The 27,385-nt window shown below is 46.7% G+C and overlaps 1 protein-coding gene across 6 annotated transcripts in view; it reads left to right on the top strand.

Moving 5' to 3' along the window:
• Positions 1-27,385, top strand: part of POLN (DNA polymerase nu) — a 219,602-nt gene that overhangs the window by 90,886 nt on the left and 101,331 nt on the right. For all 6 annotated transcript variants that reach the window (XM_075857050.1, XM_075857041.1, XM_075857059.1 and 3 more), the window contains one exon: positions 13,170-13,262. In XM_075857050.1, the coding sequence (XP_075713165.1) occupies positions 13,170-13,262 (93 nt within the window). The remainder of the gene's footprint in view (positions 1-13,169; positions 13,263-27,385) is intronic.

Below are 27,385 nucleotides of genomic sequence, written 5' to 3'. Positions count from 1 at the left end.
AATAAAGCCTTCTGTTCCAAGTTGACTATTCCTGTGACCCTAGTATCCGGCGAGAGGACGCATCAAGTTTCTGCCTACCTTGACTCTGGTTCTGCTGCAAACTTCATCCAGAAAGAGCTGGTGGATCATCTCCAGTTGCCCATAGTTCCCCTAGAGACGTCTTTGGCTGTTGCCTCAGTTAATGAACTGCCTCTGCCGGATCCCATCGTTTCTAAAACCAAACCGTTGAAGCTCCAGGTTGGAGTGCTTCATTCTGAATTAATTTCTTTCCTTGTTTTGCCCAAGCCGGTTCTGCTGGGCCTGCCTTGGCTTCGACTACATGCCCCAGTCCTGGACTGGAATTCTGGAGAGGTCCTCCAATGGGTCTCCAAGTGCCATGGTCGTTGTCTGTTGCAGATCCATCCTCTCAAGCCTCCTCTGCCTCAGTCATTGGCGGGTCTGCCTCCCCAGTTTACTCAGTATGCAGATGTTTTCAGCAAAAGGGAGGCTGAGATGCTGCCTCCCCATCGGACTTATGACTGCCCCATTGAACTGGTTCCTAATGCCTCTCTCCCCCGTGGACGGGTATATCCTCTCTCCTTGCCAGAGTCTCGATCCATGTTGGCCTATATCAAGGAGAATCTGGAGAGGGGTTTCATACGAAAGTCTTCCTCCCCGGCCGGGGCTGGATTCTTCTTCGTTAAAAAGGACAGATCCCTTCGACCCTGCATTGACTACCGTGGTCTCAACCAGATCACAGTCAAGAACAAATACCCGTTGCGACTTATTTCTGAGCTGTTTGATCGCATAGGAGGAGCCAACATTTTTTCTAAGCTAGACCTGCGGGTGGCTTACAATCTAGTCCGGATTCGCCGGGGTGATGAATGGAAGACGACATTTAACACCCGGGACGGGCACTACGAATACCTAGTGATGCCCTTCGGACTGTGTAACGCGCCTGCAGTGTTTCAGGAGTTCGTTAACGATATCTTCCGAGATCTACTCTATGTATGTGTTGTTGTCTATCTCGATGATATTTCGATTTTCTCCCCAGATCCGACGAATCATCGGAGGCATGTTCGTCAGGTTCTACTACGATTAAGGGAGAATCATTTATACGCCAAGCTGGAGAAGTGCGTCTTTGAGAGGAATTCTCTGCCCTTCCTGGGCTAAATCATCTCGGATCAAGGCCTCAAGATGGATCCTGAGAAAGTGAAAGCTGTCCTGCAGTGGCCACATCCTCAAGGCTTAAGGGCCATACAGTGGTTCCTGGGATTAGCCAATTTCTACCGGCAGTTTATTCCTAACTTCTCTTCTCTGACAGCTCCCATCTCGACCCTTACCAAGAGGGTTGTGAATGCCAAAGTGTGGACTCCAGAGGCAGAGTCCGCATTTATTAGCCTCAAGAAAGCCTTCACTTCAGCCTCGATCCTCCATCATCCTGACGTATCTCAGCAGTTCCCACTGGAAGTGGACGCTTCCTCTGTTGGTGAAGGTGCACTTCTGTCCCAGAGGAGCTTCAAAGGAAAGGCAGTAGTATGTGGCTACTACTCAAGACTTTTTTCTTCTGCTGAGCGCAATTACTCCATTGGAGATCGGGAGCTACTGGCCATCAAATTGGCCCTGGAGGAATGGAGACATCTTCTAGAGGGTGCTGCTCACCCCATCCTGATCTTCACCAACCACAAAAACCTTACCTACCTTCAGTCTGCACAACGACTGAATCCCCGTCAAGCCAGGTGGTCGCTGTTCTTCACCTGTTTCCAGTTTGTTCTCCACTACCGTCCCGCGGACAAGAATGTGAGGGCCGATGCCCTGTCCAGATCGTTTGAGACGGAAGACACGGTGGAGTCCCTTCAGCTATTATAGACCCGTCCTGCATTGCCACTGCTAATCCTCTGCAGGTTAGAGACATCCCTCCTGGGAGGACTTTTGTTCGGTTGGCGGACAGGAGAAGAATTCTCCGCTGGGGACACAGTTCTAAACTGGCTGGACACGCTGGTGTCCGTAAAACCCGAGACCTGATTGCTCGTCACTTCTGGTGGCCCACGCTACCTAAAGATGTTCTGGACTTTGTCTCTTCTTGCACGGTGTGTGCCTCTAACAAAGTGACTGACTCCAAGCCTGCCGGCCTGCTTCAACCTCTGCCTGTACCCAATGCCCCCTGGCAGCACATTGCGATGGACTTTGTCACAGACCTTCCCCCCTCAGCAGGATGCAACACTGTCTGGGTGGTGGTGGACCGGTTCTCTAAGATGGCACATTTTATCCCGCTGACCGGCCTACCTTCTGCTCCTCGTCTGGCGAGTCTCTTCATTCTACACATCTTTCGCTTGCATGGCTTGCCTCTTCACATCGTGTCAGATCGGGGTGTTCAGTTTACCTCAAAGTTCTGGAGAGCCCTCTGTAAACTCCTGGATGTGAGATTGGACTTTCCTCAGCCTATCACCCCCAGTCCAATGGGCAAGTTGAAAGGATCAACCAGATCATGGAGAATTATCTCCGCCACTTCATCTCTTCACAGCACGATAACTGGGTACAGCTTCTTCCATGGGCCGAGTTTTCATACAACAACCACACAAGTGAGTCCACCACTTCCACTCCGTTTCACATTGTATACAGTCAACATCCTAGAGTCCCTCTTCCTGTGTCGACTTCATCTCAGGTACCCGCTGCTGACTCTGCATATGGGGACTTCCTGCAAATCTGGCAACAGACCCGGTCCTCTATTTTGCTGGCGGTAGATTGCATGAAGCGAAAGGCAGATACTAGGAGAAGAGAGCCGCCTCAGTATCTTCCGGGGACTAAAGTCTGGCTGTCCTCTCAGAACATTCGCTTGAGGGTGCATTCATACAAGTTGGCTCCCAGGTTCCTTGGTCCTTTCGAGATCCTGCAACAAATCAACCCTGTCTCCTATAAGCTGCGGCTGCCTCCTACCCTCAGAATCCCCAACTCCTTTCATGTGTCCCTCCTGAAACCAGTGGTCCTGAACCTCTACAGCAATACTTCTAGTTCCACAGTTGCTCCCAGCGGTCCTTCTGATGTATTCGAGGTAAAAGAGATCCTGGACTGCAAAAGGGTAGGAGGAAGGACTTTCTTTTTGGTGAACTGGAGAGGGTTTGGTCCTGAGGAGAGGTCCTGGGAGCCAGAAGAGAACCTCAGCGCTCCTGCTCTTATTAAAAAATTCCTCTCTCGCTCTGGCCCCAAGAAAAGGGATACTGTAGAGTCCATGGCCGCGGGCCGTCGGGTTTACTCACCTCCCGACGCCCGCAGCCATGGTGTAAAGGATCTGCCAGGCACTACGTCTGTGGATACTCCCAGGATTAATCAGTCGACACCTGAGGCCAGACCTCTTAGACTGACACCGGCTCCCACCAATCAGGGTGGCAGGCTCAGGAGTGGGAGAGCCTATCGCGGCCTGGTCAGTCGGAGTTAGCTCCGCCCCCTGCCCATTTATACCTGCCGTTTTCTCTTCCTCATTGCTTGTTATTCTTCTTGGATTCCTGGCCCCACTGCTGCCTTGCTCCAGCCTGCTTCTGCCGTGCTTCTGGCTTGCTTCAGTTCTCGCTTATCCTGCTTCGCTCTGCCCCTGGCTTGCTTCCTGCTCCGTGCTCTGCATTTGTATACTCCACTACATCCTGATCCTGACTGGCTCGTTCACCACTCCGTTTCCTCACGGTGTTCCGTGGGCTACTGCCCCTTCCCTTGCTTGTTCCCTGTTTGTATCCCCTTGCACTTAGTCAGCGTAGGGACCGCCGCCAAGTTGTACCCCGTCGACTAGGACGGGTCGTTGCAAGTAGGCAGGGACAGGGCGGTGGGTAGATTAGGGCTCACTTGTTCCCTTCACATCCTTCCTGCCATAACATAATAACAAGCCCATACCTAGTCTACCTTTTCTCCTACGCTGACGCTATCAAGGACCCCCTTGAGACCCTGACCCAGCAGATGCAGGGCCTCTCCCTACAGGTCCAGGCCCTGGCTCAGAGGGTCAACCAGTCTGACACTGCCATAGTAGTACCCCTCACCTCACCTCTAGAACCCGACCTCAAGTTACCTGACCGGTTCTCAGGGGACCGTAAGACTTTTCTCTCCTTCCGGGAGAGTTGCAGACTTTACTTCCGTCTAAAACCTCACTCCTCAGGTTCCGAGAACCAGCGGGTGGGTATCATTATATCCCGACTCCAGGAAGGGCCCCAAGAGTGGGCCTTCTCCTTGGCTCCTCATGCCCCTGAACTTTCCTCCGTCGATCGTTTTTTCTCTGCCCTCGGACTCATTTACGACGAGACTGACAGGACTGCCTTAGCCGAGAGTCAGCTGGTGACCTTACGTCGGGGTAGTAGACCTGTTGAGGAATACTGTTCTGATTTTAGAAAGTGGTGCGTAGCTTCTCGGTGGAACGACCCGGCCCTAAGGTGCCAGTTTAGGTTAGGATTATCTGACGCCCTGAAGGATCTGCTTGTTAGCTACCCCTCTTCTGACTCCCTAGACCAGGTTATGGCCCTAGCAGTACGACTTGACCGACGTCTCAGGGAACGTCAGCTTGAACGTTTCAATGTTTTCCCCTCTGACTTCCCTGCGATTCCCCCCGAGGTCCCGTCTCCTCGCTCTTCCACGGAAGACTCGGAGGTACCTATGCAACTCGGGGCCTCCATGTCCCCTCGACAACGTAGAGAGCTCCGCAGGAAGAATGGTCTCTGCTTCTATTGTGGGGATGACAAGCATCTACTGAACACCTGTCCCAGGCGCAAGAATAAGCAGCCGGAAAACTTCCGCGCCTAAGTGATCATCGGGGAGGTCACTTGGGCGCACAGGTATTTCCCGTTAATATGAAACGCAATAAAATTTTGCTTCCCTTTCAGGTCTCGTTTGCTGGCCGGTCTGCCACTGGCAGTGCCTTCGTGGATTCTGGCTCATCTGCTAATATCATGTCTGTGGAATTTGCTATGTCTCTAAAAATGCCTTTTATTGATTTGCCTTATCCTGTCCCGGTAGTGGGTATCGACTCCACTCCTCTTGCTAATGGTTATTTTACTCAGCATACTCCTGTTTTTGAACTCCGTGTTGGCTCCATGCATTTGGAGCAGTGCTCTGTACTGATGATGCAGGGATTATCGTCCGATCTGGTATTAGGTCTTCCCTGGTTGCAGCTGCATAATCCCACGTTTGATTGGAATACTGGGGATCTCACCAAATGGGGTAATGAATGCCTGACGTAATGTCTTTCGGTTAACTCTATTTCTCCCCGTGAGGAGGTAAACACGCTACCTGAGTTTGTTCAGGACTTCGCTGATGTGTTTTCTAAGGAGGCCTCCGAGGTGTTGCCCCCTCATAGAGATTACGATTGCGCCATCGATTTGGTACCTGGTGCTAAGCTTCCTAAGTGTAGGATATTTAATCTTTCATGTCCTGAACGTGAAGCTATGAGGGAGTATATCCAAGAATGCCTGGCCAAGGGTTTCATTCGCCCCTCGACTTCTCCTGTAGGTGCTGGCTTCTTCTTCGTGGGGAAGAAGGATGGTGGTCTTAGGCCATGCATTGACTATCGGAACTTGAATAAGGTCACAGTTAGGAACCAGTATCCCCTTCCTTTGATTCCGGATCTTTTTAATCAGGTTCAGGGGGCCCAATGGTTCTCTAAGTTCGATCTACGGGGGGCATATAACCTTATCCGCATCAAAGAGGGGGATGAGTGGAAGACTACCGTTCAACACGCCCGAAGGTCATTTCGAATACCTGGTCATGCCCTTTGGGTTGTGTAATGCCCCTGCCGTCTTCCAGAATTTTATTAATGAAATTCTGAGTGATTACCTGGGAGATTTTCTTGTAGTGTACCTTGATGACATACTGGTGTTTTCCAAGGACTGGTCCTCCCACGTGGAGCATGTCAGGCAGGTCCTCCAGGTCCTCCGGGAAAATAATCTGTTTGCGAAAACCGAAAAATGTGTGTTTGGGGTACAGGAGATACCATTTTTGGGTCAAATCCTCACTCCTCATGAATTCCGCATGGACCCTGCCAAGGTTCAGGCTGTGGCGGAATGGGTCCAACCTGCCTCCCTGATGGCGCTACAGTGTTTTTTGGGGTTCGCTAACTATTACAGGAGATTTATTGCCAACTTCTCGGTCGTCGCTAAGCCTCTTACGGACCTCACTCGCAAGGGTGCTGATGTCCTCCACTGGCCTCCTGAGGCCGTCCAGGCTTTTGAGACCCTCAAGAAGTTCTTTATCTCGGCCCCCGTGCTGGTTCAGCCCAACCAAAGGGAGCCATTTATTGTGGAGGTTGACGCGTCCGAGGTAGGAGTGGGGGCCGTCTTGTCCCAGGGTACCAGCTCCCTCACCCATCTCCGCCCCTGTGCTTACTTCTCTAGGAAGTTTTCGCCCACGGAGAGTAACTATGATATTGGCAACCGCGAACTTTTAGCCAATAAATGGGCTTTTGAAGAGTGGCGTCACTTCCTGGAGGGGGCCAGACACCAGGTAACGGTCCTTACTGACCACAAGAATCTGGTTTTCCTAGAATCTGCCCGGAGGCTTAATCCTAGACAAGCTCGATGGGCGCTATTCTTTACCAGATTTAACTTCTTGGTTACCTATAGGGCTGGGTCCAAAAATATTAAGGCTGATGCACTGTCACGTAGTTTCATGGCCAATCCTCCTTCTGAGGAGGATCCTGCTTGTATTTTACCCCCTGGTATAATCGTTTCTGCCACTGATTCTGATTTAGCCTCTGACATTTCGGCTGATCAAGGTTCAGCTCCCGGGAACCTCCCTGGGGACAAGCTGTTTGTCCCCCTGCAATACCGGCTAAGGGTACTCAGGGAAAACCATGACTCCGCACTATCTGGTCATCCTGGCATCTTGGGTACCAAACACCTCATTACCAGAAACTATTGGTGGCCTGGGTTGCCTAAAGACGTTAGGTCTTACGTCGCCGCTTGTGAGGTTTGTGCTAGGTCTAAGACCCCTAGGTCCCGACCTGCGGGCTTACTACGTTCTTTGCCCATTCCCCAGAGACCTTGGACCCATATCTCCATGGATTTTATCACCGATTTGCCTCCATCTCAGGGCAAGTCGGTGGTGTGGGTGGTAGTAGACCGCTTCAGCAAGATGTGCCACTTTGTGCCCCTTAAGAAACTACCTAACGCCAAGACGTTAGCTTCTTTGTTTGTTAAACACATTTTGCGTCTCCATGGGGCCCCAGTCAATATCGTTTCTGACAGAGGGGTACAATTTGTTTCCTTATTTTGGAGAGCTTTTTGTAAAAAGTTGGAGATTGATCTGTCCTTCTCCTCCGCCTTCCATCCCGAAACTAATGGCCAAACGGAAAGGACTAATCAATCCCTGGAACAATATTTAAGGTGTTTCATCTCTGACTGTCAATTTGATTGGGTCTCATTCCTTCACCCCGCCGAATTTTCCCTGAATAACCGGGTCAGTAACTCGTCAGGGGTCTCCCCGTTTTTCTGTAATTTCGGGTTTAATCCAAGGTTCTCCTCCGTTTCTCCTGGTTGTTCCAATAATCCCGAGGTAGAGGACGTTCATCGGGAACTGTGCACAGTCTGGGCCCAGGTTCAGATGAACCTAGAGGCGTCCCAGAGCGTACAAAAGATTCAGGCTGATAGAAGACGTTCTGCTAACCCCCGGTTTGTCGTCGGGGATCTGGTGTGGTTGTCGTCTAGGAACTTGCGCCTTAAGGTCCCGTCCAGGAAGTTTGCTCCCCGATTTATTGGGCCGTATAAGGTCATTGAAGTCCTCAACCCTGTATCCTTCCGTCTGGAGCTGCCCCCATCCTTTCGCATACACGACGTCTTTCATGCCTCCCTCCTTAAACGCTGCTCCCCGTCCTGGTCCCCCTCGAGGAAACCTCCTGTTCCCGTTCTCACCCCTGAGGGGGTGGAATTCGAGGTGGCCAAGATTGTGGACAGTAGGATGATCCAGGGCTCCATCCAGTACCTGGTCCATTGGAGAGGATACGGGCCGGAGGAGAGGACTTGGGTACCTGCTCGAGATGTTCACGCTGGGGTATTGGTCAGGAGGTTCCACCTTCTCTTCCCCACTAAACCGGGTCCTCTTAGTAAGGGTCCAGTGGCCCCTCATAAAAGGGGGAGTACTGTAAAGGATCTGCCAGGCACTACGTCTGTGGATACTCCCAGGATTAATCAGTCGACACCTGAGGCCAGACCTCTTAGACTGACACCGGCTCCCACCAATCAGGGTGGCAGGCTCAGGAGTGGGAGAGCCTATCGCGGCCTGGTCAGTCGGAGTTAGCTCCGCCCCCTGCCCATTTATACCTGCCGTTTTCTCTTCCTCATTGCTTGTTATTCTTCTTGGATTCCTGGCCCCACTGCTGCCTTGCTCCAGCCTGCTTCTGCCGTGCTTCTGCCTTGCTTCAGTTCCCGCTTATCCTGCTTCGCTCTGCCCCTGGCTTGCTTCCTGCTCCGTGCTCTGCATTTGTATACTCCACTACATCCTGATCCTGACTGGCTCGTTCACCACTCCGTTTCCTCACGGTGTTCCGTGGGCTACTGCCCCTTCCCTTGCTTGTTCCCTGTTTGTATCACCTTGCACTTAGTCAGCGTAGGGACCGCCGCCAAGTTGTACCCCGTCGCCTAGGACGGGTCGTTGCAAGTAGGCAGGGACAGGGCGGTGGGTAGATTAGTGCTCACTTGTTCCCTTCACCTCCTTCCTGCCATAACACATGGATCCGTGAGCGCTGGTGCCCATCTCCTTCCTAGGAGACGCCAGCGCTCACTTCCGCTCTGTTCTGCTGTGTCCCTTAGGGTGCGTGCGCACGCTCGTGCCCGGCCTTAAAGGGCCAGCGCGTGCAAATAGGAAGTCGTCGTCATCATCATCAACTGCCACGATTTCCTGGTCTATAAGAAGGCCCCAGGCCTTCTAATCCTTGCCTGAGCGTTGTTAGTTTTCCCAGTCTGTCTTGCAAATGGTCCCTTAGTGTTTCCCGTTCCAGTTGTTACCCGTGCCTTGTTCCCTGTTTCTGTTTCCTGTGCTGTGCCTTTAGTATCTAGTCGTGCCACGTCCGGAGGAATCCGCCACGTCCTGTGTCATCTGCCACGTCCGGAAGAATCCGCCACGTCTGGCGCAACCTGCGGCTCCTGTGTCATTCGCCACGTTTGGCGTTATCTGCTGCACCCATCTCCATCTGTGCCAGAGCTGCGGCCACCATCTGGACTATCCAGGTACCCTTGTGCGGGACATTGTATTGCTGGGGTTTCCTGTTGTTTGGCCAGCTGCCTCCCCGCTACGGCGGTACGGCCTAGTGGGTCCACTAACCCGCTTCGTGACGTAACCCCCTAGATGCTGTCGTCAATAGCCACTGTGGCATCTTAGGTTCGCTAGAAAGAGGGGGACGGCCCCCTCTGACGGCCCATCCGCACTCCGCGATAGCCGATGGTTGTCATGGCAGTCTGGTTGCCTAATGAAGGCCCCAAGGTTTGCTATATTTGTGCTTGGTAAAAATCACGATATACTGCAATACATTAGTGATAAGTTTTAAATTAGCATTTTCATTTTCACAAGGAATAAAGAAGAAAAAGCACACCAATATTTGTAAAGCAATGTCTCCCGAATTTGGTAATACCCCATATGTGGTTATAAACTGCTGTTTGGACATATGGGAGGGTTCAGAAGGGAAGGAGTGGTATTTGACTTGGAGCGTAGATTTTGCTGGAATGGCTTGCGGACGCCATGTCGCATTCGCAAAACCCCTGATGTACCAAAAGAAAGTGACCCCATTTTAGAAACTACACCCCTAAAGGCATTTACCAAGGGGTGTAGTGAACATTTTGACCCCACAGGTGTTTTTCAGAAAATAATACGCAGTGGATGATGCAAAGTGAAAATTGCAACTTTTCCACTGATATGTAATTTCACCGCACAATATGTTGTGCCAAGCATGTGCCTGTTATGGTCACGGACCGCCGGTATTTCATACGCACCAGCGACCACAGACCTCTGAACTCCTCACGGCGTCTCCATCCTCTGAGACGCCGGGGCGCATGGCTGTCCTCTCCTGCTGATGTCCTTCATATCTGGAAACAAACTAAGTCCGTCCACGATCTTTCAAGCAGTTGATCGCATGAAAAGATATGCCGACAGGAAAAGAAGAACTCCTCCTCAGTTTCTCCCAGAGTCAGGCTCTGGTTATCCTCAAGAATGATTAGTGTGAAGATCCCTTCCTACAAGTTCGCTCCCAGATTCCTCGGTCCTTTCGAAATCTTGAAACAGATCAACCCTGTGTCTAATAAGCTACGGCTACCACCTACCCTTAAAATCCCCAACTCATTCCATGTGTCCCTCATGAAACCGGTGGTCCTGAACCGATATAGCAAATTATCTGGCTTGGCACTTGCTCCCTGCGGTTCCTCTGTTGTCTCTGAGGTAAAGGAGACTCTGGACTACCAGAGGGTAGGAGGGAAGATCTTCTACCTGGTGGACTGGAAGGGGTTTGGTCATGAGGAGAGGTCTTGGGAGCCTGAAGATAATTTGGATGACCCAGCTCTCATCAGGAAATTCTTTGTACGCTCTGGACCTAAGAAAAGGGGGTGTAAGGGGGGGGCTCCTGTAATGGCCGCGGTCGCGGACTACCGGCATTTCATACTCACTAGCGACCGCAGACCTCTGAACTCCTCCCGGCGTCTCCTCCCTCTAAGATGCCAGGGCACATGGCCGTCCTTTCCTGCTGCTGTCCATAGGGTGGGCTCGTGCTTTTAAAGGGCCAGCGCGTTCACCAGGAAATTCTCCTCCAACCTATCCCAGCATACCAGGAACTATTTAAGGAAACCTGCCCATTCATTCAGTGCCTGAGCAATGTTGTGTCTACTCATGTTTGCCCAGTAAATGGTTCCTTAGCTGTATCCTGTATCCTATATCCCGTATCAGTATCTGTGTTCGAGTCAAGTCAAGTGTCTGTGTCAAGACAAGTGTCATCTGTGCCAATTGTCGTCTGTGCCAATTGTCGTCTGTGCCAAGTGTCTGCCAAATCAAGTGTCTGCGAAGTCTTCTATCCAGGTACTCTAGTCCTAAAGACTATCATTGACTCTTGTCTGGCCAGCTGCTACTCCATTACGGCGGCACGGCCTAGTGGGTCCACATGTCCCAGGAACCGTGAGAGTGCCACTGGAGAATCGTACCCCATAAATTGTTAAGCAGGTTCTCCAGGGTATTGCAATGCCTTACATGTGGACGTAAACTGCTGTTTGGGCACACTGTAGGGCTTAGAAGGGAAGGAGCGCCATTTGGAGTGTGGATTTTGCTTGGTAGTAGTTTTGTTTGAGTATTTCAGTTTATAATGTGGGGGCATATGTAACCTGTGCAGAGGGTGTATTATTATACCCTCTCAATAAGAGGGTATAATAAGAGGGTATAATAATGGGGTAAATAATACAATTATCCATGGATGTGTGGTACACTGTGAAGCGATCCATTATGCACAGGCCAGTGCTGCACTGATAAACTATGTCCATTCTTATCCCCCTTTTGTAGCACTCTATAAAGGAGGAAAAGTCCCCAAAATGTGCAGTTTGGGAAATTTTGCTGGGACAGTGTTGCCCTGGTATAATACGGGCACCCAATGTGCTATGTCCATTCCCTTCCTAGTTCTGAAATTCTAGGGCCCTGAAATTGAAGGAATGTTCCCTTCCGGCCTACACGTTGGGATGTTTTTTAATCACTGCATTACTAGTGCCATAACTTTTGTTTTTCGTATAATGGAGCTGTTGATTTTATTGATACCATTTTGGGACACCTATGACTTTTTGATCACTTTTAATTTCATTTTTTGCAAGAGGATATGACCAAAAACAAGCAATTCTGGAATTGTTTTTTTATTGGTTTTTTTTCCAGCATTCACCGTACGCCATAAATTACATGTTAACTTTATTCTGCATGTCAATACGTTTACGGCAATACCAAATTTACATAGTTTTTTTCATGTATAGCAGCTTTTGCACAATAAAATCACTTTTTAAAAAAAAAACATTTATTTTCTGTGTCGTCATATTCTAAGACCCATAACTTTTTTATTTTTGCGTGGACAAAACTGTGGCAGGAATTGTTATTTTTTTTGCGGGGGGATGGGCTGTCATTTTTATGGTTACTACTTTGGGGTAAATGTGACTGATCACTTTTTATTCCATTTTGTGGGAGGAGATGTGACCTAAAAACAGTGATTCTGGCATTGTTTTTCATATTTTTTTATGGCATTCATCGTTTGGGATAAATTACATACAGTTATACACTGACAGCAAGCCTATGAGGACCCGGCGGAGGCAGGTCCTCTTAGGCTTCCATACAAAGCAGACACGGAGGCCATTGTTAGGCCTCCGGTTGCCATACCAACCACCGGCATCCCAGCGATCGAATCCCTGGGGTGCCAGTCGCTAAAAACCCCTCAGATGCTGTGATTTCTATTGAGCGCAGCAACTGAGGGGTTAATAGGCCGGATCGGAGACTAGCTCCAGTCCTGGCTGTTACAGCGGGGTGTCAGCTGTAACATACAGCTGACACATGGCGGTGATGGTGCGGGCTCAGCTTTTGAGCTCGCACTATCACCGTGACGTAATAGCACTGTGGTTTGCGGGAACCCCATCCTGACAGCGCCGCATATATATGGCGGATGTCGGGAAGGGTTTAATAATACATTAAAGATACGATCAGCCGATGAATGAGCATTTCCCTGTTCATCAACTGATCGTTGCCCTGTTTGCACAGGGCAATAATCAGGAACAAGCGTTCATATGAACGTGCCTTTGCCCAATCATTTGCCCGTGTAAAAGGGCCTTTGGTGTATAGAATCCTTCGATGAATGTTGATCTAGTCTGATCACTACTTGGGGTCAGGTAGGATTTTTGGATTTTTCTTTTGGGGCAGATTGGCTCATACATTATTATTATTTATTTATTTTTTGCTCTGGATTGAACTTTTTTTTAAACAGTGCTAAATATGTTACTATTTGGATTATTTCTTTACCAGGTAAAACTGTATATGTTATGATAACTTTACTTTATTAATAAAAACTAATATAAATATTATAATATTATAGAACTGGCTAAATAAAGTATAAAGAAGGTTATGATGAGGATATGAACACCATACATGAAATACCTGGAGCTGTTTCTGCCTTTGATGATAACTTATATGCGCTGGTGTCATTATAGTTCTTTCTGTTATCTTAGATACTCTTTGAAAAGTTCCATCTGCACCTGAAGTGTAAAAGTAAGCTTCCTCAGACAAACTTAGGACATCTCCTGTCTACAGCTGAGCCCGCGGTAATGTCACCAATGATTTATGTCGTGCACAGTTTTTTGTTTACATGTATACATGTATGCAACATATATTCTGTAATAGTATGTTTGTATAATCATAGGCTGTGTTTAGACTGGACCAGCATATCCTACAGCAGAGTTTACCAAACTTTTTAGGCTCGAGGCACCCCTGGAAAAAAAAAAATTCAGGGCACCCCTACCAAAAACTATTTACAAAAAGTCAAAAAACTTCTAAAACAAGCACTACACTCTAAGGGTAAGTTCACATTGCGTTTTTTGTAAGGCATAAAAAATCTACCTCAAAATTCCTTCAGGAATTTTGAAGCAGATTTTGAATTGACAGGTTTTTTTTCGCGTTTTTTTGCCTGCATTTTTCAAAGCCGTTGAAGCCAATGCAAAAACAGCAGGCAAAAATGCATTTCAAACGAGCGCCGCAGGTTTTTTCTGCCTCTTATTGATTTTAATGGTAGGTCAGAGGCGGAAACCGCTGAAAAACCATCACAGTAAAATGACCATCAGCCCCCACTCACAGTATAATGACCATCAGCCTGCCACTCACAGTATAATGACCATCAGCCCCCTAGTAAATTGACCATCAGCCCCCCAGGAAAGTGACCATAAGCCCCCCAGTAAAGTGACCATCAGTCCCCCCCCCCCCCTGTAAAGTGACCATCAGCTATAAATCCGGGTTATAGTTAAGTGATGATACGTTCTGAGACTGGGAAAGCTGGGTTATAGATCAGCGATGATACATTCTGAGACTGGGAAAGCTGAGTTATAGATCAGAGATGATACGTTCTGAGATGGGGAAAGCTGGGTTATAGATCAGTGAGCCCCATCATCCATTAGGACTAGAGTAATATTTCTATTATAGATGATAAGATATGTCGGCCTTGTTCATGTAGATTTATTTATTTCCTCCATGTACATTGTAGAATAGAAGGTTTTACTGATAATTTATTCATGGTAAAAGTTTTTTTATTTGAAGGGTTTTATGTAAGTAAAATCAAATTATTTTATTATAAAAAGATATTAGGAGCAATTTATTAAGTTTTCTGTGGCAGTTTTCAGGTGTAGAAATTTTGCAAATGTGTCAAAGTTAAAATTTGCGCAAAAAGGAAAAAAATTTAACTTTTGATGCATTTACGTCACTCACACCACTTTTGCAAAAAGTGGGTGGGAGCTTAACAGAAGGGGACGCGGCCACCAGTGACCCAATATATTTACTATAATTTATCTCAGAAACTGGAGTAAATTATAGGGGATATCTACTTAGTTTCAGGAATTGATGGCATTTCCTGTGAATATTACATACACGATAAGATGGAAATACCCCTTTAATAGTTCAGACCACTGTGGGTGACGCCTGTAGTAATGATGATGAATGTGCTGATGTCATAAATATACATGTTCATTACATAAAGAAGATTCCATATTAGAAGGTCTTACTGCCATGTTCAGTGCCATATTTGATGCAACGGAGGACCTTGAGCTTGACTTCCCCACCAATGCCGACCTTGATGCAGTTTGGAGGATCTAGCAGGGAAGACCGTTCACCCATGACCACTTCTTCATCACAGTGATGTCATCCTCTTCATACGGGCTGTCTGCTTTAGACATCCTCTTTACATATGCTGTGAGTCAGTGTCTTAACTACCACAGTAGCAGCCGTAGCAGCTGCTACGGGGCCCGCGGCATGGGGGGGCCCGTGTCGCCCTGACAGGCACATTAAATTTTATGTGCTAGGCCTGGCGGCACGGGCCCCCTCATGCCTAGTAGCATCACAACACTAGGCATGAGGGGAGGGGGGGGGGCGGGGGCCCGGTGATAGCCGCTACACTGCACTGCCAGTCTGGCACAGTTGAATAGGACGGCGATGCTGGTGGTAGGAGGAGCGCTCAGGCAGGGGAGAGGACAGGGGGCGGAGCGACGCGAGACTTCGGGTGGCTGGACAGTACAGTCAGGACTGCCGGAGTACTCATAGAACGAGCGGAGGACAGACACAGGACGGGTGGAGGACGTGCAGACTGCAGAGGACAGGTAGATGAAGTTAAAAAGTTCATGTCAGAAGGGAGAAGTTTTTAGGTAGAAAAATCTGCCTCATAATGCCCTCCGGAACTTTGAGGCATATTTTGACCTGCCGGCAGAACACTTCCCGCGTTTTTCGTTGCGTTTTTTTGTGGCGTTTTTCGGCCATCGGGCCGTGGGCAGAAAAACGCAGCAAAAAACGCATTTTCTGCCTGCCATTGTTGTCAATGGGAAGTCAGAGACAGAAACGCCCGAAGAAAGGGCATTGCGCTTCTTTTTCCCGCAGGCGGTTTTTACTGCTCGCAGGAAAAATTTCATGGATTTCAATGGGAGGCACTTTCTGACGTTTTTTGCCACGGTTTTCGTGTAAAAAAACTCAGTGTGAACTCCCCCTAACACCTATACTGAAGCCTTAAGGTCCTGTTCACACAGAGTTTTATGCAGGCAGAAAAATCTGCCTCAAAATTCCATATGGAATTTTGAGGCAAATTTTAACATGCCTGCATGCCGTTTGCTGTGTTTTTTGCTGCGTTTTTTGGCTGCGGACATTGAGCGCCGCGGGCAAATTTCTCTGCCTCTTATTGTCAATGGGAGGTCAGAGATGTAAACGCACGAAGATAGGGGCAAGTCACGTGTTCGCGTGAGCGGTTTTTAGCGCTCGCTGGAAAAAAACGCATCCGTTTTCGTCTGTTTTTTGACACGTTTTCCGACATGGTTTCGCGTCAATAAGCATGCTGAAAAACTCAGTGTGAATTCCCCCTAAGGCCGGATTCAGACGAACGTTAGCTTTCTGCGTGCGCACAAAACGCATGCGTTTTGCGCGCGTGGCAGCAGCGTGACAGCTCCATGTGTCATGTTCATATGGATGCGCGGCTGCGTGCTCCGTTTGGATGTTTGTAAACAGAAAAGCATGTGGTGCTTTTCTGTTTACATTCATTCTTTTACTGTTATTGCGCGAACGCGCGTCCCACGGAAGGGCTTCCGTGTGGTGCGCGTGATTTTCATGTACCCATTGACTTCAATGGGTGCGTGATGCGCGAAAAACGCCTAAATATAGAACATGTCGTGAGTTTTACGCAGCAGACTCACGCTGCGCAAAACGCACGGACTGTCTGCACGGCCTTATAGACTTGTTTAGGTCCGTGCGACCCGCGTGAATACCACGCGGGCTGCACGGACGCAAATCACGTTCGTCTGAATCCGGCCTAACACAAATACTGATGCCTGCCTGGCCCTGCCCTCTGCCACGTTATATAACTTCAAACTTCACACACATTACATTAAAGAAAGGGGTCCTCTGGGCATTTTATATTGATGGCCCATCCTTAGGATAGACCATCAATATCAGATCAGTGGGGGTCCGTGATTGATGAGACCATAGCGTTCGTCTGACTTTTCCCAGTTAACAAGCACAACACCATACACACACGGGCAACTGTGCCTGCGATCACATTCAAGTGAAGGGGACTGAGCTGCAATCCCAGCCACAGCTGCTACCGATGTGTACGACGTTGTGCCTGGTAAACACTGAAGCGGCCAAGGCGACGAGTACTACGGCCCCTTCAAAAAAGCTGATCGGCGGGTGTTCCGGGAGTTGGACCCCCGCCGATCTAATATTGATAACCTATCATAAAGATAGACCATCAATAAGAAATGTCCAGAGGATCCCTTTAACACCCTAACGACATGCCACGTACATGTACGTAGCAGACATCATGGGGAAGTATGGAACGGGCTAAGCGCCCCCCATACTCAGCAGGTGTCGGCTGTATAACAATTGCGACCTGGCCCCGAAGGCAGGGGGCCCGTTGCCCAACGCGCCATGACTATTATAAATTATTATAGTAACCGGGACCTATGTAATAAACTACAAGGACCCCTGTTAGTATAGTAACAATATACTTACCCTCCTCGTTCCCGAGCGTAGCTTTGGTCCTGATGTCTTTTTCACATCTTGACATCACGGCGCTGGATGGCGTCAGGACCTTTGGTGCGCCTAGAGCTGAAGAGAAGGGTAAGTGAAACATTACTGTCTGCTGGGGCCCTGTATCTAAGCCTACCACATGTTTTACTAATGTTTTTTTTTTTGTGTTTGTGATTTTTTACAGATTCGGGTGTTGGACTACGTCGGATTCGAGGACTACTTCGATAACGACTTTTTTTTATTCTAAATAAAATGGTTAACGAGGGTTGTGTGTTTTTGTTTTATTTCAATAAAATATTTTTTCAATGTCTTTTCATTTTTTTAACACTTTATTTCTACCTCTTTAGTAATGGCCACTGGCTGAATGATAGTGTTCATTACTAAGGAGGGACTTAGTGTTAGCCTGTGCAGAGGCTAACACTAACCCCCATTATTACCCCGGTACCCACCACCACCAGGGGTGCTGGGAAGAGCCAGGTATGATCCAGTACCTGACCATCTGTAGCGATGGTCGGGCAATGGGGCGGCCGCAGGCTGGTATTATTAGGCTGGAAGAGGCCAAATACAGTGGCCCTTCACACCCTGGTGATGCTAGGCTGCTGCTGCTATGTTGTATCTGGCTGGTTATGAAAATGAGGGGGACCCCACGTCATTTTTTTTTTTAAATGGTCAAAAATTCCCCGCTACATTCCCCCCACACATTTTTCATAACCAGCCAGATAGAACACAGCAGCAGCCTAGCATTACCAGGGTGGGAAGGGCCAATGTTGTTGGCCTTTCCCAGCCTAATAATATCAAACTGCTGCCGGCCCAGTGCCCGACCGCCGCTACAGATGGTTGGGTACTGGATCATACCCGGCTCTTCCCGGCACACCTGGTGGCAGACGGTACCTGAGTAATAATGGTGGTTAGTGTTAGCCTCTACACGGCTAACATTAAGCCCCGCCTTAGTAATGGACATTGTCAATCAGCGGGCATCAATAAGGTGGTAGTAATAAAGTTTAAAAAAATATTTTATTGAAATAAAAAAAAAAACACCACACAACCTTTGTTAACCATTTTATTGAGAATAAAAAGAACTCATTGACGTAGTCCGACAATCGAACCTGTAAAAAAAAAAAATAAAAAAAAAATTTGTAACACATAAAAAAGCAAAGCAATTATTATCTTAAATTTCCTGGTCCAGCACTGGAGACACAATGTCAGTGAGCTGAGTCCTATATCTAATCCTATTATGTGTAATACGACTATGATTGCTGAGCTATGTATCTAATCAGTGGCGTAACTACCGCTGTAGCAGCCGTAGCGGCTGCTTCGGGGCCCACGGCATGAAGGGGCCCGTGTCGCCCGCCGGCACGGGCCCCCACCATGGCCGGAGGCTCCGCTAGCTGCCGCTATGGCTACTACAGCGAGACGCCACTGAACAAAACGGCAGAGCAGGGAGGTATCTCCCCGCTCTGCCATTAAAGGGGTTGTTCCTACAAAAGACACGTATCCCCTATCCACAGGATAGGGGATACATATGTGATTGCTGGCATTGATAGGGAGAACGGGGGACCGAAAGTCCCCTGAAGTTCTCCATCACAAACCTCGGACTTCCGGGGTCTGTGTCGGCAGCTCCGTAGAAATGAATGGAGCGCTGGTCGCGCTTGTGTGCATGGGTGACCAGCGCTCCGGAAGTCAGAGGTTAGTCATGGAGAACTTCGGGGGACTTTTGGTCCCCTGTTCTCCCTATCGCTGCCAGCGATCACACATGTATCCCCTATCCTGTGGATAGGGGATACATGCCTTTTGTAGGACACACTATAGGTCGGATTTTTTTTGGGGGTTGAGGTTGTAATGGCGCTATCTACAGGGAGGGGCTGTATAGCGTTACCTACAGGGGGGGCTGTATGGCTATCTACAGGGGGGGCTGTAAAAAAGGCACTATCTACAAGGGGGGTTGTGTGGCACTCAGGGGAGGGGGGGGCCCAGTCAAAAGTTTGCTATGGGGCCCAGTCCTTCCTAGTTACGCCCCTGCTGTGAGTGAATATCAATGTAATAGAGGGGGGTTTCCAGCACGAGATCCCCCTATATTAGCCAGAGCGGAGACAGCTGCTACAAAGAGCAGTCTGGAGGACCCGTCTCATTCGTGCATTATATGGATGGCTCATTCATTTCAATGGCTGTCAAGGAAGGAAGAAGACATCTGCCTAGCCAACCAGATCAACCGAATTAAGTGTTTAATATCTTGTTTTGTAATGTCGTTCATTGTAATGTCATTTATTGTAAATTTGATAAAATGTACAAATTCCATTCATACTATACTAAGTTATATTTTGGCACCTTCTAAGGCGCAGAGGAAGGGCAATCCTCCAGCCATGGTTTCCCTATAGGTTTCCCCCACAGGGAGTTTTTCCTTTCCTGCGTGCTAGAGGGTGACTGTAAAGGATCTGCCAGACACAGCTTCTGTGTCAACGCCCATAGGTAATCAGTCTGCACCTGCTTCTATGTCTGTGAGACTGACTCCATCTTCCACCACTCAGGATGGCAGGCTTAGGAGTGGGAGAGTCTATCACAGCCTGGCCAGACTGAGCTAGCTCCCGCCCTCTGTCTATTTATACCTGCCTTTCCTGTTCCTCCTTTGCTTGTGATTCTTCTCTGCTGGTTTCCTGGCCCTGCTGCAGCTTCTTGAACTACTGACCCTCTGCTTGTTATTGACCTTGGCTTTACTGACCACTCTTCTGCTCTGCGTTTTGTACCTCGCTCATCTCCTGGTTTGACTCGGCTCGTTCACCTCGCTTGTTGCTCACTGTGTTCCCGTGGGCAACTTCCCCATTACCCCGGCTTCTATGTACCCTTGTCTGTTTGTCTGTCGTGCACCTATTGAGTGTAGGGACCGTCGCCCAGTTGTACCCCGTTGCCTAGGGCGGGTCGTTGCAAGTAGGCAGGCACTGAGTGGCGGGTAGATTAGGGCTCACCTGTCTGTCTCCCTACCCCATCATTACAGTGACTCTTCGTGAGTCGGAGGTTTGCCATATTAGTTGTGGTCATATAATATCTTAAATAAAACTTTGACCGTTCAACACCCAAATAAAGTGGTTTGTGTCTTTATTTAGCACTTTTTGGGTTGATTCCTTTTGTTTGGGAGTCTGGGACTATCACATATCACAAGTTGTAAGGAAAGACATCTGTTTCCCACAGAGGACAATAATCTACCCCATGGAGGAGTGTTTGACCCAGTTGGGTCTTATTGTTGCCCCACTAAACAAAATCTGACTCCTACACTCTTTATTATTTTGTCCATCACTTTCATACATTCCACAAATAATACTGCCATGTAATAGTGCCTACAATATCTGTGCCATATAACGGTGTCAGGGTTCCTTTTCCTGTAATTCCACACCGAATAACCACCTCTGTAAATTGGAAAATGAGTGCATGCGTAGAAGAAATATACCAGACAGAGTAGCGTTGGTAAAGATCCTCCCTCAGTGAAGTAGGAAGTGCAACTGAGCTTTATTACACAAAAAGTTACAAACCTTCTCTGTAGAAATGTGGGACGTGCTTAAGCCCTATTGGCTCTATGCAGCTGTGATGTTCGTCTCCACACTCCTCTTGCATCCCAGGGCAGGGTCTTACATGGGCGTCGTCCCTGATGCAGGCTCCATCTTGTTGCATAGATTCAGGTTCTTTGTGAAATATACTGATACGTAGCTTATGTAAGGTAATAATATTTTTGCAAGCAATATACATGCTAATGATCCCTGACAGTCCCCCCTAAAAATATTATTACTCTATTACTCTATCCCTGAGTCTTGCCTAGCAACCTACTACTGACCACTCGAACCAGGCGGGTAGGGTTTTTGGATTTCTTCACCAACTTGAGACGAGCTACTCCTTATGAGTAACCCCCCTTTGTACCTGGACTTTCAAGGTTTCGGAATGGTCCTAACTTTCCCTATTCTCCTCAGGATACAGGACGGTTGTCTTTAAAGGGACTGTCGGTGTCACCTCGTCTATTTGTGTAAACATAGTGGGCACAGTCTGTTCTACAGCTTTCGTCATCATTTTCCTGATACAAGGTAAAACACAGCACACAAGGACAGAGAATAGTATTAAAAAGACCACTATCAATACTCCTATTTGTGCTAATATTTTCTGCCATCCAGTCATCCATGAAAAATACTGGTCCCATGGGTCGGTAATACCTGAGTTCCTTTTTAATTCTTGAGATAAGCTCTCCAAATTATGTATGGCCATTGTGACTTTTCCTTTGGGCCCGGTGTTGTCGGGGATATACGTACAACAGGTTGTCCCTATCATTCTGCATACCCCACCTTTTTCAGCCAATACCATATCAAGAGCCATTCTATTCTGGAATGTCATGGTTGAGGTGGGTCCTAGTTGGTCGGCTAACCCTTATAAAGCATCTCGGGTATAATTTACAAACCGCTGCTGGTTGTAATATATATAGTTAATCCAGTCTACATTTTTATTAACGGTAATAATTGGGATAAGAGACTCAAATTCAAACTGGTATGTAGCTACATGTGTATTAGAAGAATTATACCAAAAGGTGGTCACCCCATCAGCCTTGTTGATTGCTACATGTCCCCCCTCAGCACTCTGTGCAATAACACGGAAAAGGATAAGGATGTATATGGTGATAGTCATTCTTTGGAAGAGACCCCCTTGCAGTGCGAGGCGTGGATCCATGTCGGCCTTCCTTCCAGCTTAACTGCAGTGGGCGAGATCAGTAGGACCTGGTATGGACCCTCGAATCTGGCTTCTAAGCCCCTCGCATTCTTTACTGTTAAACCTACTAATATTGGCAATAATCCAAACTTCACCACGGCACTTGTATTGGTCATAATTGTCGCACTGTCACTTACTGTCCTAATGGGACTTTTACCCCTGCAGATATAACAGGTCATGGGCATTATATTCCTCAAACCTAAAGACACCCAGGTAACATAACCAACGGGCTCTCATTGCTGCCATGTACTTCTTACATATGAGAGACAACAACCAGTGACCTTCACCTCACACCTCCACATAAAACTCCTCAGATTGTAATTTGCAGTACCGTGGCATATTTACACACATTATAATTATAAACCTCAGACAATATAAACAATAGGGCCTCAATTAATAATATAATGCTATCACCAATCTCACGTTATCACCCTCAGGTTTTGGGTCCCATCAGTTCATTGCAAGTCCTGTACATCATCGTCATCTTCTTCTTCTGCCTTCTGCTCTTCACTGACTGTCACCCTCAGGGTCACCCACACAATTGTGGAGTCAGACTGTACGGTGGTGTCCAGTGGGGGATTTATTATTACCCTCCTCCTGGTCATTTATTAAAACACTTGATAGTGCTGACGGATTCACTCAGGTCTTTGGTCTTTACTTGACTTTGCTGATGTCATCAGGAGTTGGTTTGGTCCTTCTCATCTGTCAGACACTGTCTCTTTTAGTATACGTCACCAGGCTGTACATAGCACCTCATGCTGTGAGCCTGGGGTGAGATCCCACGTAGACGGAGTAGTGGAGTTTTATTGTGACTACCACAAACCCTCCACATCTGTCCTCTTCCTCTGGCAAGTTACTTGTCTGCATTGCTGCTTAGAATTGTGACACTGCCGTCAGTTCATGACAAACGCGTTGTATTGGCTCAGGCTGCGCCTGCCGCATCTCAGTGATGGAGTTCATCATATTAAAAGTCTTCTAGTTCATGTTTACTGGAACTTGCTGGGGACCTAACCCTTGTCAATTGTTAAAATAAATGCTAATCTGGTGATAACATCATCCGCATACACTATAAAAGTTGTTCTGAGTTCATACAATAATAATGACAGGCCCTTAAACTACATCAAACAAACACCTTTATATAAGAAAAACTAATCTGTTCCACTGGACAGGGCACCTAGACAGTGAGTAGTTACTGGGTACATTGTATTTGCACTTGGTATTACACTTTTCAGCAGGATTTATATCTTATTCTCAGCTGATTACCTGGAACAGCTCCTACTCACAGAAATATTCACAGATACCATACGTTTTATCTGACAAGTGTCTCAAACCAATTTTTCCTACTCTGGTTTGTTCTACCTGGGAAGGCCTCTCAAGGTCTCTTCTCTTTGTGGGAGGTGGGTATGATAAGGTTGGCACCGGTCTGCCAGGACTGTTCTGTAGGCAAATCAAAAAGCTCTAACAGAATTTAGCAGCATCAGCTGTAAAGTCTGGGACACACCAATTAGATCTTGCCACATCGATCCTTGCAGTCTTGGGGCATATGTGAGGTCATACACCATCAATGCAAGTGCCATCAAGAGTTCCTTGGGTGCTACCGGTTTACCTTCCTTTATCCGTCCACATTCTGTCAGAATCTGGTTTTCACGCCTTTCTCTCCCAGTTGAACACTTCCTGTGGAGAACAAGCTTTTCATCGCATAATCAGTATTCAATTGAAGAAAAACATTAACAATTACATATTTATGTTAAACGTTCATACTGACGCATGCCTCCAATAGTCCAATGCGAAGGCTGGTCCAGAACTTTACATCAAACTTAACCTCAGTATTTAATATTCCCACAACACTTTTTGAATACCCTTATTAAACAAACTAACTTTGGAATAACATCTGGAGAACTGCTGACATCTTGTCATTGTACAAACACCAGTTCAATACTTGGGATAAGCACTGTTCCCCTGTCACTACACACAACGTCTGCAGTGGGGAATATACAGGCCGGGCTTCAGGCCTCCCTGAGAACAGGTCTACACACACACGAGCACCTTTTCATACACTTCTACCTTGGGTAGTTGTATGTTCTGCAGTCGCTGGGACGGGTAATCTGGCCGGGCTGCACATTTCACAGGTACCTTTGCGGTTTTGCCTATGTCATGCAGGCTGCTACAAACCTAGTGGTGGCATTATTGAATCCAGGGACAAGCCAATTTACTGACACCTGGCTGCACATACTCTATTTGCCAGGTCTTTCATCTCTTACACTCTCAATTGGCTTACCCGATGATCCAACAAATGTCCTACTACCAATGGGCCCATAATTGTGGGCGATACCAAAAGCGTACCTAGAGTCAGTGTAAATGTCGGCCGTCTTACCTTCTGCCAGGTTACAAGTCTCAGCGAGCACCTCCAGCTCCGCTTCTTGAGATGAACATGAAGGTGAGAGTGGTTTCTGGATAAATTTACCTTGTGCCTCGTATCCAGTCTTGTACATACTGTATATGATGAAGTATCTCCACATTACAAATTTACATTAAAAACCCATGTCACATATAGATAGAACATTTCAAAGGGGTGGCATCTTCATTCTCAAAAATAAAAACAAATGTTATACACTTCTCCACACTCATCCGACAATCCAGAACACTTTGAGAATCTCACTTTTATCAGGTTCTGTAAATACTTGATTAATACAAAAACAAATAAAAATTACTAAAATCTTGCATAAAATTAACAATATTCAGATAATTTTCACCTCCTTCCCTACTAAATCTATAAAGACTAATGGTCTCTTACACAATACCTCATATTGCGTGGAGACTACAGCACAGCATACCCAGTGCCATATTTACCATTCTGGAAAAATCTACACAGAAAAACCTCAACATTTAGGTTACTGTCATACACATTTAATGTGGATTACTCATTGGGGTCTCATACACATTTTGTAGATCTCCTGGAACCCAATTCATTAATTCAAAACAAAACAAAATTGTACCTGATCAGTCTCTTCACTACTCCCTCCTTTTTGGACTCTGCGAAAGTAATGTAGCAGGGTTCAAAACTACATCTCTCAACATAATAAGGTTGGGCACTCTATCTGTGCGTCACTCGTTTGGCCCCCTATAAGACACAATAGCCTAAAACAAAAGTGACTTTCTCCTGGCAAAACAGCATGTTCTTTTAGATACCTTGCAACCATTTACTTTTAAAACCTCATACATTTTCAAAATATTACATTTAGTCAGCACTATAGCACTTCCTATGCACTTCCTATGCATATGTAAAAACAAAAATAACAACTACAATTCTTTATCTAATAAAACAGAAAATAATATATCTGCTAATATTAATTACTGCAAACCAATAAACTATATGTGGGAGTAGGGAACAGTAGGGGTACATACCTCTTCAAGACCCCGTGTCTCACAATATCTGTATTTTAATTTATTTGAATTAAGTTCAAAACATTACAACATTAAATCTTATCACATCATAACACATAAATATGCAGTGTAACTTTTATCTTTTATGCAGACAAATTCTGACATAATGTTTTACACACTCGGTTCTCACAATCTTAACAATTTGAATGTTCAATGCCGACAAAAATTCCCCCATACCATGAACTTCCAAGATTCACACATCTGTACAACAACAACACAAGATAACGTATGTATCTGCAATCATTCATCAGACTAAAAGCTTTCAACATACCTGCTGGATGAAGACTCCGTGTCAGGAGATGTGACGTCATGACCGCTAATTCCGGCCTCGGCAATGAATGAGTGAACCATGTTTGTAAGAATAAGCTTCTTACGTACCGGCCGGTTTTTGATATTCACTGATGCAAATGCCTTCAGGCCTCCAGCGACAGCGTATCAGACGAGCAATCTCCCGCGTTTTCGGTACCAAAAAATGTTAATGCAATCATGGGCCAAAATATATTAGACTGAAATTTGTAATGGGTATGTCAACCGATACCCGCCCTCCAGCGATTTATCCAGTTTCCAAATCATAGGTTATATATATATATATATATATATATATATATATATATATATATATGAGAAAAGATGACACAAGGGACCATGCTTGTATGCTCAAAATCCTTCTCTGCGGTTTATTGATCCAAACAAGTATATAAGTATAATGACAGGAAATGTGTAGGCTTTGATTTCAGCCAATCATCTACAATATGATAATGACTCTGATTTAGCCAATGATAATATGTCAATGCATTATAATGATTCTTCACCCTCCAAGGTTCCTACAAGTTAATTAGTCTCTACTTCTTATCTCGCTAGAGAATGGACTGTAGATAAGATTAAATCATTTAAACAGAGGGCTTCTCCAGGGCTGAATCCCCTCCCCCATAGTAAACAATGTCATTGTCCATTCGACCACGGCTATTTGATCTGCTCCTTACAAGAGTAATAAAACATTCAATTCAAGAACACAACATAGAATTGCTTCAGGACATCTGCTGTCATATTACTTTTTACTTATTAATCTCAAGATGGCTCCTTCAGGCCAAAAGATGGATTCCAATGATCCAAAATGGACGCCTACCGTACAAGATGGAGTCCATGCAAAATGTTATCTTTTAAACATATTCTAATCACTTAAAGGAACAGTGTCATCACAAATTATTTTTTTATATGTTAAAGATGTTAGTGCTTTATTAAAAACGTTTATATTCATTTGTGTGTTTGTGTTTTACTTTTTCTTATTTTTACACTTTTTCTTCCCTATGGGGGCTGCCATTTTTTGTTCCATTTCTGTCTGTGTCGATTAACGACACATACAGACATGGAATACGGCAGCCACAGTCCCATAGGGACTGCGAACGGCTCCCGTCCCATTGACTTCAGTGTACGGCGTCTGTGTGGGAACTGCGCATGCGCCGCTCCCACACAGTCCAATTCGAAATTGGCGCCGTCCGGCGCCATTTTCCTGTGGACCGGAAGTCGCGGCCGGACAGTAATATTACTACTTCCGGTCGCGGCTTCCGGATTTGTGCACTTGGACCAGCGGCAGCAAACGGAGCGGACAGGCCGGAGGGAGCCGCGGCGGCAGGAGCAGGTAAGAGATTTCAATGTATGTTCGTGTTTGTGTGTGTTTACTACTGTATGTAAACCTACTACGCTGTGTGTTAGCTCAAAAAATGGCGACACACAGTGTAGGAGGTTACACCGTTCAAACCCCTCGTTTATCCCGGCACTAGCCAGGATAAAGGAGGGGGGGATGCTGAGAGCTCACTAGAGCGAGGGCTTTTAACCCAATGTTGCAATGCTGCAATTTTGGGAAATAGCTCCATCTAGTGACCAAAAATGGGTAGTATTATAAATTAGAAATAATTTATAATATTTCCTGACTCGTGAAAAAAATAAAAAAAATTTGAACAATGTTTAATCACCCACACACTAAATGTTTAAT

Source organism: Rhinoderma darwinii, chromosome 1, assembly GCF_050947455.1.
Source record: "Rhinoderma darwinii isolate aRhiDar2 chromosome 1, aRhiDar2.hap1, whole genome shotgun sequence".
Classification (NCBI taxonomy): Eukaryota; Metazoa; Chordata; class Amphibia; order Anura; family Rhinodermatidae; genus Rhinoderma; species Rhinoderma darwinii.
Note: the sequence above shows the minus strand (reverse complement) of the source record. Positions and strands in the feature narration are given on the sequence as shown.